This window comes from Lynx rufus, unplaced genomic scaffold (assembly GCF_022079265.1).
Source record: "Lynx rufus isolate CCGP_SWC_20201006 ecotype Redwood Valley unplaced genomic scaffold, mLynRuf1.p SCAF_27, whole genome shotgun sequence".
NCBI classification, from domain to species: domain Eukaryota; kingdom Metazoa; phylum Chordata; class Mammalia; order Carnivora; family Felidae; genus Lynx; species Lynx rufus.
This window is the reverse complement of record NW_025814842.1, coordinates 7,868,071-7,882,226: the sequence shown is the minus strand read 5'-3', so window position 1 is coordinate 7,882,226 and position 14,156 is coordinate 7,868,071. Positions and strand designations below refer to the sequence as shown.

The 14,156-nt window shown below is 59.3% G+C and overlaps 2 protein-coding genes across 2 annotated transcripts; both read left to right on the top strand.

Moving 5' to 3' along the window:
* Positions 1-1,581: 1,581 nt before the first annotated feature.
* NAT16 (N-acetyltransferase 16 (putative)) lies at positions 1,582-4,040 on the top strand. Its single transcript, XM_047089548.1, is given in 6 exon segments — positions 1,582-1,689; positions 1,771-1,905; positions 2,254-2,867; positions 3,488-3,536; positions 3,539-3,654; positions 3,656-4,040. Coding segments are annotated over 6 exon segments (1,407 nt in total).
* Positions 4,041-11,408: 7,368 nt separating this feature from the next.
* VGF (VGF nerve growth factor inducible) lies at positions 11,409-13,755 on the top strand. Its single transcript, XM_047089359.1, has one exon. The coding sequence runs from the start codon at positions 11,409-11,411 to the stop codon at positions 13,263-13,265; it is 1,857 nt and encodes a 618-aa protein (XP_046945315.1). The 3' UTR covers positions 13,266-13,755.
* Positions 13,756-14,156: the final 401 nt, after the last annotated feature.

Sequence of the window (14,156 nt, the reverse complement as noted above, 5' to 3'; positions counted from 1 at the left end):
GTACAGCAGGCACGCTGTGTTCATGTAAGCTATGTTTATGGCATAGAGGCTAAGATCATCCCTAAACTCCTTGGTGTCATTGTTTGTCCCCTATCCCAAGCCTAGGTCATGTTCCTGTTAACAATAAATAAATAGCCAACCAACACCATATTATCTCTCACAAAGTAGCTGGTATGTGTGTCCCCTGGGATGTTGGTTTATGAGGCTTAATGTAGGTTATATGAAGGGACAGTTATAATTGGCTGAAAGAGAGGAGGAAGATTTAATTGGAGGATTTGGGTGGGCACTTGTGTGACTCAGTCGGTTGAACTTCCAACTCTTGATTTTGGCTCAGGTCAGGATCCCAGGGTCCTGGGATCAAGCCCTGCGTTGGGCTCAGTGCTGAGCATGGAGCCTGAATTCTGTTTCTCTTTCTCTCTCCCTCCCTTTGCCCCTCCCCCAGTCAAATAAAAATTAATAACGATTAGTTGATTTTGTTGGTTTGAAGGAGAGAGGTCTGGAAATGAGGAGTCTTCAGGACTTGGGGAGGGGCCTTTCTCTTTGGCCCTGTCTCTGGCAGGGAAAACAGAAGAGCTGGAGGCCAAAGGGTACTAGATCCATAGGAGTTGACCCAAAAATGAGAAGGGGAAGGGCACAGAAAGTATTGAGCAAGAGACAGAGCAAGAATTATAGGAAGAAACTAAAAGCAGAACAGAGGGAGAGAGAGAACACAGAGACTCTCTGTAGGGAAGGTAAATGGGGGGAGGGGGCATCAGTGATCCCTGTGCACATCTTGTTTGCAGGAGCTCCAACAGAGCCCTTTTCCAAATAATCATCTAGCCCTAGAGTGGAACCAGGTCTTCCTATGGAGAAGGAGAGGACAAACTTCAGCAGAAGGAAGGGAAAGGCAGGTTTGATTAGCCTGGGAGAAATGACTTGAAATTTTTTAATGGAACTGTCCACCTGTCCACTCCTCTGGCTTATGTTTGAATGTATGTGTTGGAGGGGAGTGGAGGGCACTGGAGTGGACATAGGGGGAAGATCTGGCATCTACATCCTCCTCCCTTTGCCCTGGGGATTGAGAGTGGCAGTGGTAGGAAGGGGAGGAGGTTGAACCCTCTGCTTTTCTCAGGGAACCCTCTTGTAGGAGGAGTGGGGATGATGGGGCTTTCCCATGTTCTTGCAGAGGCCTGAGAGAGATGGTGGGACCCTAGAGGGATGTCTTTCCATTTTTTTTTACCCCTCCAAGGACCTTCTGCCCCTTGCCTGAGTCCCTGGGGGTGACTGGGGTTGAAGGAGATTTGGGGCCAGTCCGTGAGGAGCTCATGGCATTCCTGAGTTTGTCACTGTTGAGGAGCACCCTGGTAGGGTGGGGCAGGGTAGGATTGGGATTTGGTCAGAGTTGGAGGCCCTGAATTCCCAGGGTTAGTGTGGAGAGAGAAAGAGAAGGGGTATTTGTGTAGCAAAGTACTGTGGGGAGTGTGTGTGTGTGTGTGTGTGTGTGTGTGTGTGTGTGTGTGAGCGCGCATGCGCGTGTCAGGTGCTATATGTGGAAACAGGGGCTCTGACCATGATACTGGGTTGTCTATTTTCTGCAGGGTGATGAAACAATCCAGTTGTGATTCAGCCAGCTCAGAGCTCCCTAAGCCTGAAAAAAAGGCCCAACCAGATGTCGAGCCACACTCAAACACCCCGCTACAGGAAGCGGAGGCCAAGTTCAGATCCGGATGGGGGCTTGAGGCTGAGACTGAGCCCCTGGGGGCTGAATCAGGGCCTGAGGCCAAGGCCAAGTCCTTGGGGGCCAACCCCAGGTCTGGATCGGGGCCTGAGGCCACGGCCCAGCCATTGGACTTCGTGGTGGCAACCGAACAGGACGGCACCGTGTGCTGGCCAAGCGAAACAGGAGTGAGGAGAGCCGGGGCCCAGGTGAAAAGGGGGTGAAGCTACGTTTGGGTGAGTGGACCTTAAGAAAGAGAGGAGGCGAGCCTCTCCCCCAGCCCCCGTCCGGATGCTGAGGAGCCAGTCGGCCTTGGAACCAAAGAGTAGGATGTGCGGATCCAGGGGCCCAGCCAATGAGGGTGGGATGGAGGAACCCGAGGGAGGGGCTGGTGATAGCTTCGGTGTTTGAGCATTCATTTGGAGTTCCTGGGAGCAGGAGCACAAAAAGAAGAGAGCAGGCAAGAGAGGGTAGACCGGGGGTGAGAGCAAGAGTGGGGTCAGGACCCCCGATAGACCGAACTCGCGTACGAAAAAGCACCTGGACGCGGTTAGCAGGACCAGCCCCTAGACGGGGTCCGGGGCGGAGCTAAGAAGAAGCGGGGCGTGGCAAGGCCCGGGGCGGGAGGGCGTAGCCAGCTCCTGGGGTGGATCCAAGGGAAGGGGGCGTGGCCAGTGCTCAGGCACGGGGTGCACGCGGAGCTGGAGCATCTCGAGAGGTGGACGAGAGCCCGGCGCATGAGCTCCCTCTCTGCCGGCTCTGGAATTCGAGACCCAAGTGCTGAGGAGATCTGGGGCAGGCCCGGGCCTGGCCTGGCGCCCGGGGTGGTGACGACGGAGTGCTCAGCTTGTGGGAAGAGGCGAGCCCTGCGAGCCGAGAGTCCCGGCAGGGGCGGAGGGCCCCCTAACGGCCTGGGTCCGCCGATCGCGCTGGAGTCGGCGCACGTGATCGACTCCGGGGAGACGGCGCGGGTGGAGGGGCTGTGCGTGGCTCCCCGGGAGCGCGGCAAGGGCGTGGCCGGGCTGCTGCGGCGCTTCTGCCCGCAGCTGGTCAAGACACAGAACCCGGGGGTCAAGGTGGCACGGCTCACCCGGGACGACCAAGTGGGCCCCCGGGAGCTCAAGAAACACGGCCTAATCACCAAGCAGGTGAGAAGGACAAGGGAGCTCGGGTAGCCGGGCGTCCTCCCCGCGAGCCCAGTCACCGGCTTTCCTTCTCTGCTGGCTCTACCGAGTGGGGGCGCCCGTGAGCCCCGCCCCCGGACTCCCAGTCCTTACCCAGGCCCTTTTGCCCGGGGGAAGTCAAAAAGTTCCCGACTCCCAGCCGTCAAACCCTCAGTCCTTACTCCAGATGGCTGAGGAGCCTAAGCGTCCGGAGTTCCGTGACCGGGACTCCTCTCTGTTGATCCGGCCTCCCTCCAGGGATCCAAACATCCTAATGTGAATCTTTGTCCTTTCCGTCCGGCTCCCCTATCCTACCGACTGATCTGTTTTCCTCCCTTCCACTCCCCTCCGAGACCCAGGGGCCCACACCCCCAGTCCCCTGGCTCCCGCACACTAACCCCGCCCCTCCTTGGGGCTCCAGGAACCTATCCTGAGGACTTGCCCCTGGGTCCTCCATGCTACCCTCGGGGGTGGGGCAGGCTTTCACATACCCCACTCCACTTGGCCCGGCACAGTCGGTCCTTCCGAGGGGCCCTGCTGGGAGCCCGTGGGTGTGAAGATGCTGAGGCGCTGGGCTCTCCAGCCCTTCCGCTGCCCACTCCGCGCTCACTCTTGCCCCCCACAGGAGCATCCTTTGGGTCTGAGTCAATGCCTCCGTGCTACTGGCGCGGCTGGGCGTGTGCAGCTGGCGGCGCTGCGGGCCTCCGTCACCTCGCCGCTGCCCACCGAGACCGTGTCGGAGACTGGCGGCGACGTGGCCCGCCTCCTACTGTTGCCTTCCGTGCAGCGCGACGTTCACCCAGGACTGGCAGCCCTACCGGCCACGTGAGAGCAACCTGCGCCCGCTGGTGGCCAAGGGCCTGGAGTGGCACGTAGACAGCTCCGCGCGCCCGCGCTTACCCACGCTGTGCACGCGCCCCTTCCTCATCCCGCACGGCGGTGACGGCACGTGGCGCTACCTCAACGTCGACGCCGTGCGCAGCGCTGGTGCGCAGGCGCAGAGCCGGCTTCTGCGGCACCTGCAGGGCCAGGCCCCGCGCCTCGCCGGTCTCAACGCCATGCGCCAGCTTTTCCTGGCGTCCCAGTTATGGTCGCAGCTGGCTGACCTCTGCCAGGCCGGCTTGGGGCTCGAGCTGGTCAAGGGTTACACAGAACAGTACCCGCTGGAGGCCGACATCTAGGGCCTCTCCTCTCGGAGGCGAGAGGAGCATTTAGATCCGTCCATTTTCGCTGCTCTCCAGAAAGCCCCGCCCCCCAGTGTTTGCAAGCTCCGCCCCCTCCCCCTACTCTCCGTGGTCGGCTGGGAAGCCTGCTTACCCTTACCGGAGCGCCCCCCCCCCAACCTTTTAGCCTTGCCTCTCTGCCATCTCGCCTCTAGCGCGCCCACTCTATGGCCCACAACTGGATCCGATCGCCGGGTTTGGGGGAGGCCCTTGCTCTGCTATGGTCCGCCCGTTCCCCTCACGGGCCGAAGAATGGGTTCCTTCACAGGCTTCAGAGCCTTTTTTTGTCCGTCGCCCTGGGCTGGCGGGGAACTCCGTCCTTCCTGGCTTCTCCCTTCTGCCTCCTCGTGGGCGGAAGCGGGTAGAGGGATGTGCAAGGTCCAGCTGCCCAACACGTATTACTTTTCTTCCTCCCGCCCTTTCTCAAGCTCTCAGAGCTTGCCCCGCGCTCCCCTCCTGCCTCCCTCTCAGTCTCTTGCGCCTCTACATCAGTGTCCCCTCTCTCCTTCTCTCTGAGCTCCCATCCTCCTATTCCCCGGACCCCCCCCCCAGACACTTAGCTCCTCATTGCCCATTTGTCTGCTCCTCCCTTCCTCTTCCCCATGAACTCTTCATCACCCGCCCTGTGTGCAATACGGAGAGAGAGCCTGTAAATGAAACAATCATAATGCCCTGTTGACCCTCTGGTGACACATCTTTACAAGCCTGCCCCCCCTGATGGGGTTCGTCCAACTTTGCACGATGTTGCTATTTCCCAGGCCCCCTTCCTATATCCCCAACCAGTGCCTGAACCAGGACATGAAACAGGGGGCTTGAGCTGGGAAGGGCAGTTTCCTCAGCCCAGTATGGGGCTGTCTTCTGGCTCTAACCAGGCTTCCTTCTAGTGCAACTGGAACCCCTGCCTCCAGATATTTCTGGACATCCCTCCCTTCCTCTGGTTCCTTTATGGGGTTTTTTTTTGGACTTTGGCAGTTTTCTATTTCAATGCAAGTAGTAACAGCTGCAATTGCACAGCGCTGTCTTCTACACTGGATCCTCACATCTACCACCGAGGGAGGAAACAGACTCAGAAAGATCAAAGTGACTTCCAAGTCATTCAGAGTAGCTGGGAGCCTGGCAGGGACTGGAGTTCAGGTCTGTCCCAAGCCAGAGCATGCCTCAGAACCTCACTCGTTGTGGCGGTGACTGTTTGAACTTCTTGTTGGACGATGGACAGTTGCTAGGGATTTGTTGACAGTAAGCACAGGGGTCGCTGGGGATGGAATCAGAGACGTGGGCAGAGGAGGGCGCCAGGAGGTGGAAGAAGGTGGGCACAGAGGACAGCCGCTGCTCCATCACTTCCCCCAGTTCCGGTTTTGCTGTTGTGCTACACTGCCTTGCTTGTCTGCCTTCAGCGCCTGGCCATGCTGCCACCCTCCCTGTCACTTCAGCCGTGGCTGTATTACAATAAAAAGGACCCTTAGCCCACCCTCTGTGTCTGTTTCACTTCTCAGCGGGGGAGGGATGAGGCGCATTATCCTTCCCCCTTCCCCAGCAGCCTGTATTAGAGAGGATCTCTAAGCCCTGTGGCAATGGGGCTAATGACTTCCTGGAGCTGGAGAGGGCTGCTGGCCGTTGCGCGCCCCCACCCCCACCCCAGCCAAGCGGCAGAAAGAAGCGGTTGCTCAGAAGCGAGGCGGGCAGCTGCGCGCCGCCCTGACAAGCCTGGGTCTCGCTTTCCCCTGGGCCGGGGAGTCTGCTGCTATCCAAATTCTATGGGCTTTTCTCCCAAGTTCCCCTTGGCATCCGGGACCAGCCTCCCTCAGCCCCACCATCCAGGCGTCTAACTCCCAGCTCTCTGGGCCAGCGCGCTGGCTTTCCGGATTCCTGGGTGGGCAACGCGCGGAAGGGGGAGGAGGTGGAGGGAGCTTGGGCACCGCCCCCCCGGGAGCCGAGCTCCAGAGCGCCGGAGACTGCGACTCCGAAAAGTAACGCGAGGGGGCGCCAGGACGTGTGGACGCAGGCGAGGCAGCGCAAGGTGGTTTCCGTCCGTGTGAGTGTGTCCATGGGAGTCTTTGTGTGTCTGCGTTTCTGTACATGTGTGTACAAGTCAGAGGGTGTCCGGGTGGGATGTATTCGGGACAACGTGTCTGGTGTACCCCAGAATCAGGTACTCCAAGTGGCTTTTTGATGAGGAGGATGCTTGATATGTTACTATGTATGTGTGGATGGGGAGGTAGGCAACTGTGTATCGTGGTGTGTGCAAGGCATAGCCTGCGAGTCCCTGAAGCCGCATCTTGGATTTGTGAAGTCACATTCCCTCAGGGTTTTTGCCCCCTCCCACCATCCCATGTAAAAGAAACGAGGGCTCTCAATGCAAATCTCCATTACCCTGGTCACATCTTAGCATGTGTCTGAGTGACACTGCCGAGGCTAGGTGTGATACTGTGTTTGTGTAAGTGGGTGTGTCTCAGAATATCAGTGTAACTCTGAATAATAGTATGTTTGTATGTGACCGGTGGGTGTTGGAGGAGGCTGGTTCAGGATTATGAAAGTAATGTGCTTTCTCTGATTAGTTTGTGGATATCATCTTTATGGTGTGTGTGTTTTCCCTTCTCAGTCTCTCCAGAAGCTGTCTCTCTTTGTGTCTCCCCTCATCTCTGTCTCTTTCTCTCTCTCTCTCTCTCTCATTCTCTTGGTGACTCATCTCTGCGGCTTTGCCCTCCCCCGGCTTGCTGGGTCTCCCATCCCCCACTCAGGAGTGGGTGGGGGTATGAGGGAATGGGACCCCGGAACTGAAAATCAGGGTGAGCACCCCCTTCCTATCACTCATCATCCCCAGTCCCACCAGTGGCCCTCAGCCCCCTCTCAGTCCCCTCCCCAGGACTCCCCACCCTACACCCTACTGAACTGGGGTGGGCAGGGGATAGGGCAATGATGTTTTCTAATGGGGCCATTTTCAGGGGGACTTCCTGTGCCTTCTTTCAGTTCTAAGTGGAGACCCCTTCCCCTCTCATAAAGTGCCCCCTCCCTGCCTGTCCCCCCATCGCTGACGCAATGAAAGGCTGCAGAGGTGAGTCACCAGTTGGGGGGAAGGGAAAGATGGGGGGACGGTGAGCTGCAGGGTCCCCAAGCCCCTGGCCTGTTTTTCTCTTCCAAAGCTTCTCAGGGAAAAGACAGAGTGCTCTGTCCCCCCTCTCCTGGCTTTCCAAATCTTCAGCTTGGATCACTACTCCACCGGACCCCAGCTTCTCCTGCTACCCTCTTGGAGAGTATGAGAGATTCAGAAACAAAGACAGAGATAGATTTATACAAATAACTCAGAGCAAGCACCAGGCATACCCTCCAGGTTCCCATCTCAGCAATGCCTTTTCCAGCTCTGTCTCTCCATTTTCTTTCTTTCCTGCCACCTCCCTCCTCTACCGATTCCAGGATTCTGTCCCCAGTCCAGCTTTTTTCCAGAAGCCCCTAGAGGCAGCAGGATATGAAGGGCGCATCACATCTCTGAGAGGTGGGGTGTGTGTGAATGCGCAGACCCAGGTAGGGAACTGAGACGAAGAGAGGCCCAAAAACAGACCCAGAGATTCAGAGTCTGTGCAGGCATGATCCAGGTTGTGGAATGACCAAGCCTATCACCCTGGGTGCCTGGCTTCCACCTTCCTGTCCCCTACTCCACCCCATGCTGACTGAAATTCTTGGGATGTCAGTGTCTGAGAAGCTCTCCTGAGCTTCTGGGCTGAGTGAAGGAAGGAAGGGGTGAAGAGTTGGGGAAGAATGGAGGAATGATCTGAAAATGGGGGGCAAGGACCCAAACTTGGGGGCTGCAGAGGAGTGGCTTTACTTTACAGAAATCTAGACATGGTGGATGTGGGGGAGGGGCGAGCAAGATCAAAGACAGAAACATCCACATAACTTCTAACATATATCAGAAGGTATGGAAGGACCCAGGGAAATGCACAAAGACACATGCGTACACACACACACACACACACACACACACACACACACACAGTATTGACACATCAAGCCAGGCTCACTTTTCAGACACCAGCAGATGCCCAGACTGGATGCACTCAAAGTCTCCCAACCACGCGAGTATATGGACGGACACTCAGAAGGATCAGAACCCCTGCACACTCATACTTCTACAAAGACATCTGGACACAGGCAAAACACACGGCCACACAGATTGGGAGAGATTTCATATTTAAATTGGAACACTACCATGCCCATCCACTCTATCTGATTAAATACACAACTGGTCTTCCAATTCCCTTTCTCCCCACCCGTTTATGTTTCATCAATCTCTACACACACACAAACACACATGCACATATATGTACATGCACACACAGGTGCATGGGGACGTACACAAGCCCCCAGGAACACAAACTGTTTCTCTAGGTGCCTGTCTCCCCTCATCTCACACTTAGTTGTTAGCCCCATCAGCTCTCAGTCTGCCCCCCCCATTGGCTCCTTCCCTCCCCCCTTCTCTCTTGGATGGTTTCCCCTCCCCCCTCCAGATGTCAGAGCCATTTCACTGATTCATCCTCCTCGGGAAGGTAACGTGACCCCCTCCCCATTCCACTGCTCTCAGTAACCAGGCTGGGAAGATAAAGGGGAGAAGAGGAGGAGAAAGGAATGAGGGGAGCTCACAGGGTTAGGGAGTGGTCCTAGACAGTTGTGTGTGTTGGGGGATGGGGGTTAATCACAGCCTTGGGGTCTGCTGCCCCCTCCTCTCTCTGCTTTCTTTCGCATCTCTACAGTCACCTTGGTTCTCAGGGCTTTTTTTTTCCCCCCTCTCCTTTAGCCTGTTCCTTCTACCTGTTCCAGATTCCTTCCTCCCTCCCTCCCTCTCCTGCTCCCATCTCCTCTCTCTTGCCTCTCTCTCTGCTCCTCCCCACCTCTTTCCCTGCAGAGCTGATGGGCTTTCTTCTGGGAAAGTCGAGCCACTGATGGAACCGAGAAGCCACTGCTGGCTATAGAGGGAAAGCACGTGAGTGTGTGTGTGTGTGTGTGTGTGTGTGTGTGTGTGTGTGTGTGAAAGAGAGAGAGAGAGAGAGGGGGAGAAGGAGGGTCAGTGCTAGGAAGAGATGAGGAGGGGGTTGAGGACTGGCTCAGAAAGAGTCTCTGAGCCCTGACAGACTGCCCTGATCTCGGTTTCCAGAGTCTTAGGGCGCGGGTGTCCTGCGTGTGCCCACAGGCACCCCTGTGTCCGCAGTTCTTGTGTGTCTGGCATGTGTCATTGTCACTCCCCCCTTTCCCTGCCCACGCCCCCGCACAGCTTTCTGCCTGCACCGCAGCCCCCTTCAACCTCCCTCCTCCCCTTCATTCCTGCAGTGGCTGCTCCCCTTGCCTTCCTCTCTTCTCCCCTACCCCCTCCCCATTTCCGTCCTCCCCCCCCACCCCCGCCCACGGCTGGTCTCCCTTCACTGGACCCGGCTCGCTGATGGATTCTCTTTGCGCAATCTGTGCGTCATCGCCCCCCCCCCACAACCTCTAGTTGTCCAAGCCCCCAACCCCAACCCTTCTGGCAGGAGATACGGACGAGGGGTCTGGTGGTAGAGAGGGGCTGTCTCTGACGTTGCACACCCACCCCCACCCCACCGCGTTCAAACCTTCCCTTTAAGCGGTGGAGAGAGCTCGAGTTGAGTCACCCCCCCAACCTGCGCAACCCCCTCCCCACCTGGTCTGCTCTCGCCCTCCAAACGTCCTTTGGGGGGGAAGCAGAGGGAGGGAAAGAAGCAGGAGGAGGGTGGGGAGAAGTGGGCTGACAAGGGGCAAGCGGGGGCGCCAACATACGCTACAGAGTGAGATGGACAGAAGGACAGACACACCTTTTTCTCCAAACACGCACCGACTGTGAACAGACAAGACAGAGGCACACACATCCTCAATCTTTCCCCTTTCTTCTGACTCGGACCCTTTCCAACGGGATTACCAAAACCGCAAGATCCACCCATCTGCCCCGGCCCAGGACTGGCACCCCGCACCGTAGATCCGCGAACAGCGCCCGCAGGCGCGCAGATCCGTCCCTCCTCTCTCGGGTTCACGCCGTCCTTGGGTGTGTTCCCTATGGACCGTGCGTGCGGTCGGGGGATGGGGAGTCCAGCCCCTTCGTCGGCTTTGGAATCTTTATCCTCCCCCTCCCCAGTATGGATCTCCTACTGATAACCCAGTCAGACTCCGGGAGTGCCCCCATCCTATTCGGCTCAGCGACGCGGGCTGCCGCAGCTGCAAGTTGCTCTGTAACCCACCCTCCCGCTTTGCAGCGTCTCCGCATCCACCCTTCCATTCATTCTCCCATTCATTCATTCATCCTTTTCTCCTCGTCCCTCCTTCATTCATTCATAGCCCCCTGCCCCGCCCGCCTCGGCGATTTCATTCATTCATTCATTCATTCATTTCCCTGGTGCTAGGCTAACGCACGCCCCTCTAGCCGAGGCTCCCAGTGCGCAGGCGCAGGCCGGGAGAAGACCACATCCTCCAATCACTGGGCAGCCCCCCGCTTCGAGGCACCCGCCCGCTTCCCCATGAATGAACATTGACGTCAATGGGGCGGGGCCAGCCCACGTGACCCTGCGCTCTCCCCTTTATAAGGCGCCAGCGGCGCGGGCGCTGTCCAGCGTGCTGAAGCCGGAGCGAGCGAGTCGCCCAGAGCCGCGCGGACCCAGCTGAGCCCAACCCACTGGACGCCAGAACTCGACCGTCGCTCCTATCCCAGCCACTGCTCGGAGCCGAGGCGGACGCGTCCCGATCTTTCCCTGTCCCCACCCCGCCCCGACCCTCCTCTCCACCTCCCGCATCGTGAGACCAGCTGGTAAATACTCCGCTGTCCATCCCTCAAACCCTCAGCAGCCGTGGGCGTGAGGGAGGGTTTCTCTCTCCTCCCGGATGGGGGTGTTAAAAACACAGCGGGGAGACCCCGGTAAGGGTCCCTGATAAGTGGGGGAGTCGCCGCTTTTCTCTTGCTGCTGAAGTCGCCCACGCACCATCCGGGGAGTCCTGTGGGGAGGGAGCAGAGATTTTTTTCCACCTTATCTTAGCTGCTTAGTACGTGGGCGCTGGCAGTGAGATGGCTTAGGCAAGGGGGCGAAGAGGCATTGGGGGAGCGAGGGTTGCGGGCGTTTTCCCACTTACACGACTCCAGAGATCGGCACAACATCTTCCTCCTTTGCTTCTAAACGTCCCTCCTCTGGGTAAGGTTAGGGGGATGAGGGAAGCCCTGGCTTTCCTGATTAAAGGTGGGGGAAGGGGATATAGAATCAGAGAGCGGAAAATTCTTACAGAAACCCTCTCTTTCTTTGGTCCCTTCTATTTTTCACAGTCTCCGGCAGTCCTTTGGTCATGAAATCGCTCAGGTTGCAGGCTTCCACCCTCGTCTGCTTCCTTCTACTGATCAAGGGGTTGGGAGCAGCGCCCCCGGGGCACCCTGAGGCGCAGCCACCTCCCCTCAGCTCTGAACATAAAGAGCCGGTAGCTGGAGACGCAGCACCCGGGCCGAACGATGTTAGCGCCCCAGAGGTCCGAGCCGCTCGAAATTCTGAGCCGCAGGACGAGGGAGAGCTTTTCCAGGGCGTGGATCCCCGGGCGCTGGCCGCGGTGCTGCTTCAGGCACTTGACCGCCCGGCCTCGCCCCCGGCTCCCGGCGGCTCCCAGCAGGGGCCAAAGGAAGAAGCAGCAGAAGCTCTGCTGACCGAGACCGTGCGCAGCCAGACCCACAGCCTGCCGGCGCCGGAGACCCAGGCACCTGCGGCCCCGCCTCGCCCTCAGACTCAGGAGAATGGTCCCGAGGCTGGAGACCCCTCCGAGGAGCTCGAGGCGCTAGCTTCTCTGCTCCAGGAACTGCGAGATTTCAGTCCGAGCAGCGCCAAGCGCCAGCAAGAGACAGCGGCAGCAGAAACGGAAACTCGCACGCACACTCTGACCCGAGTCAACCTGGAGAGCCCCGGGCCGGAGCGCGTGTGGCGCGCTTCCTGGGGAGAGTTCCAGGCGCGCGTTCCGGAGCGCGCGCCCCTGCCACCCCCCGCTCCCCCGCAATTCCAGGCGCGTATGCCCGAGAGCGGGTCCCTTCCTGAAGCCCACCAGTTCGGGGAAGGGGTATCCTCCCCCAAAACACATCTAGGTGAGGCATTGGCACCCCTATCCAAGGCGTACCAAAGCCTGGGCGCCCCTTTCCCCAAGGCGCGCCGTCCGGAGAGCTCACTCCTGGGCGGCTCTGAGGCTGGGGAGCGCCTTCTACAGCAAGGGCTGGCGCAGGTAGAAGCCGGGCGGCGGCAGGCAGAGGCCACACGGCAGGCCGCGGCGCAGGAAGAGCGGCTGGCAGACCTCGCCTCGGACCTGCTGCTCCAATATTTGCTGCAGGGCGGGGCCCGGCAGCGCGGCCTTGGGGGTCGGGGGCTGCAGGAGAAGGAGGAGGAGCGAGAGAGCGTGAGGGAGGATGCGGAGGCGGAGCAGGAGAGACGCGGCGGGGCGGAGAGGGTGGGGGAAGAGGATGAGGAGGCGGCGGAGGCGGAGGCGGAGGCGGAGGAGGCGGAGAGGGCGCGGCAGAACGCGCTGCTGTTCGCAGAGGAGGAGGAGGACGGAGAAGCCGGAGCCGAGGACAAGCGCTCCCAGGAGGAGATGCCCGGCCACCGTCGGAAGGAGGCTGAGGGGGCAGAGGAGGGCGGGGAGGAGGAGGACGACGACGAAGAGATGGACCCTCAGACGATCGACAGCCTTATTGAGCTGTCCACCAAACTCCATCTGCCAGCAGACGACGTGGTCAGCATCATCGAAGAGGTGGAGGAGAAGCGGAAGCGGAAGAAGAACGCCCCTCCCGAGCCCGTGCCGCACCCCCGGGCCGCCCCCGCCCCCGCCCACGTCCGTTCCCCGCAGCCCCCGCCTCCCGCCCCCGCCCCCGCCCGAGAGGAGCTGCCCGACTGGAACGAGGTGCTCCCGCCTTGGGATCGCGAGGAGGATGAGTTGTTTCCCCCGGGGCCCTACCACCCTTTTCCCAACTACATCCGGCCGCGGACACTGCAGCCACCCGCTGCCTCGCGCCGCCGCCACTACCACCACGCCCTGCCGCCCTCGCATCACTATCCCGGCCGGGAGGCCCAGGCGCGGCGCGCGCAGGAGGAGGCGGAGGCGGAGGAGCGCCGGATGCAGGAGCAGGAGGAGCTGGAGAATTACATCGAGCACGTGCTGCTCCGGCGCCCGTGACCTGCCCCGGTCCCGCCCCCGCGCGCCGGAGACGCGCGCGCTGGCACCCCCCTCCGTGTTGCTCCTCTCCCCTTCTAGGTGTTTGCATGCACCCCAGCCCCATCCCTGGCCGCCGCCTGGCCCCGCCCCTACCCCCGGGTCGCCCCGCCCCAGGGCTGCGCCGGGACCTGTCAGACAGCTTCCCGGATTCGAAGCCCGAACTCCCCAAATTCATTCAAGGGGGCTCCCGGGGCCATCCCAGGCGGGCGGGCGGTTTGTGCGAATTCCCTCTCCTACCACGGCCTCTGGTCCCCACTAGTCCCTCTCGGGACGTCCCCGTCCAAAACCGGAAAAAGCTATTCCAGTTAATTGTGTGAAGAAGTGTCTGTCTCCTGCCCTTTGGGCCTCCCAGGAGCCTCTCCACCCTCTCCAGTTCGGTGTGAATTTACCTATTCTTTCCCTTCTCTGTTGTAAATACCCCTCACGGAGGAAATAGTTTTGCTAAGAAATAAAAGTGACTATTTTATTAGGACTTTGTTCTCCCTTATTCACCCGTCCCCTTGGGCCTCCGTGGTCCTCCCCAAGGGGCGGTGAGGGAAGCGCCAGCCACAACACCCTGTTCAAAAGTGAGGGTAGTGGAACCACTTTCAACCATATTCAAGAGTAGAATATGGCCCACATCTACTAAGAAAGCCTAAATTCCACTTCCAGCTTAGGGGTGGTGGCGGGGGGTAAAGTCATTGGTCCCCAGGGTGGGGCAGCTCCAGGCCACTTTGAAGGCTCTTCTGTCCATGATCCTCTGGCCTCTTAGGCAGTACTGGTGGCTCCCCACAGTCCCTGTTCCACCTACTCGCCTCCCTTAACTGCCCCCTAAATTCCCTGGTCCTACATACTTCGCAACAAACAGGGAGG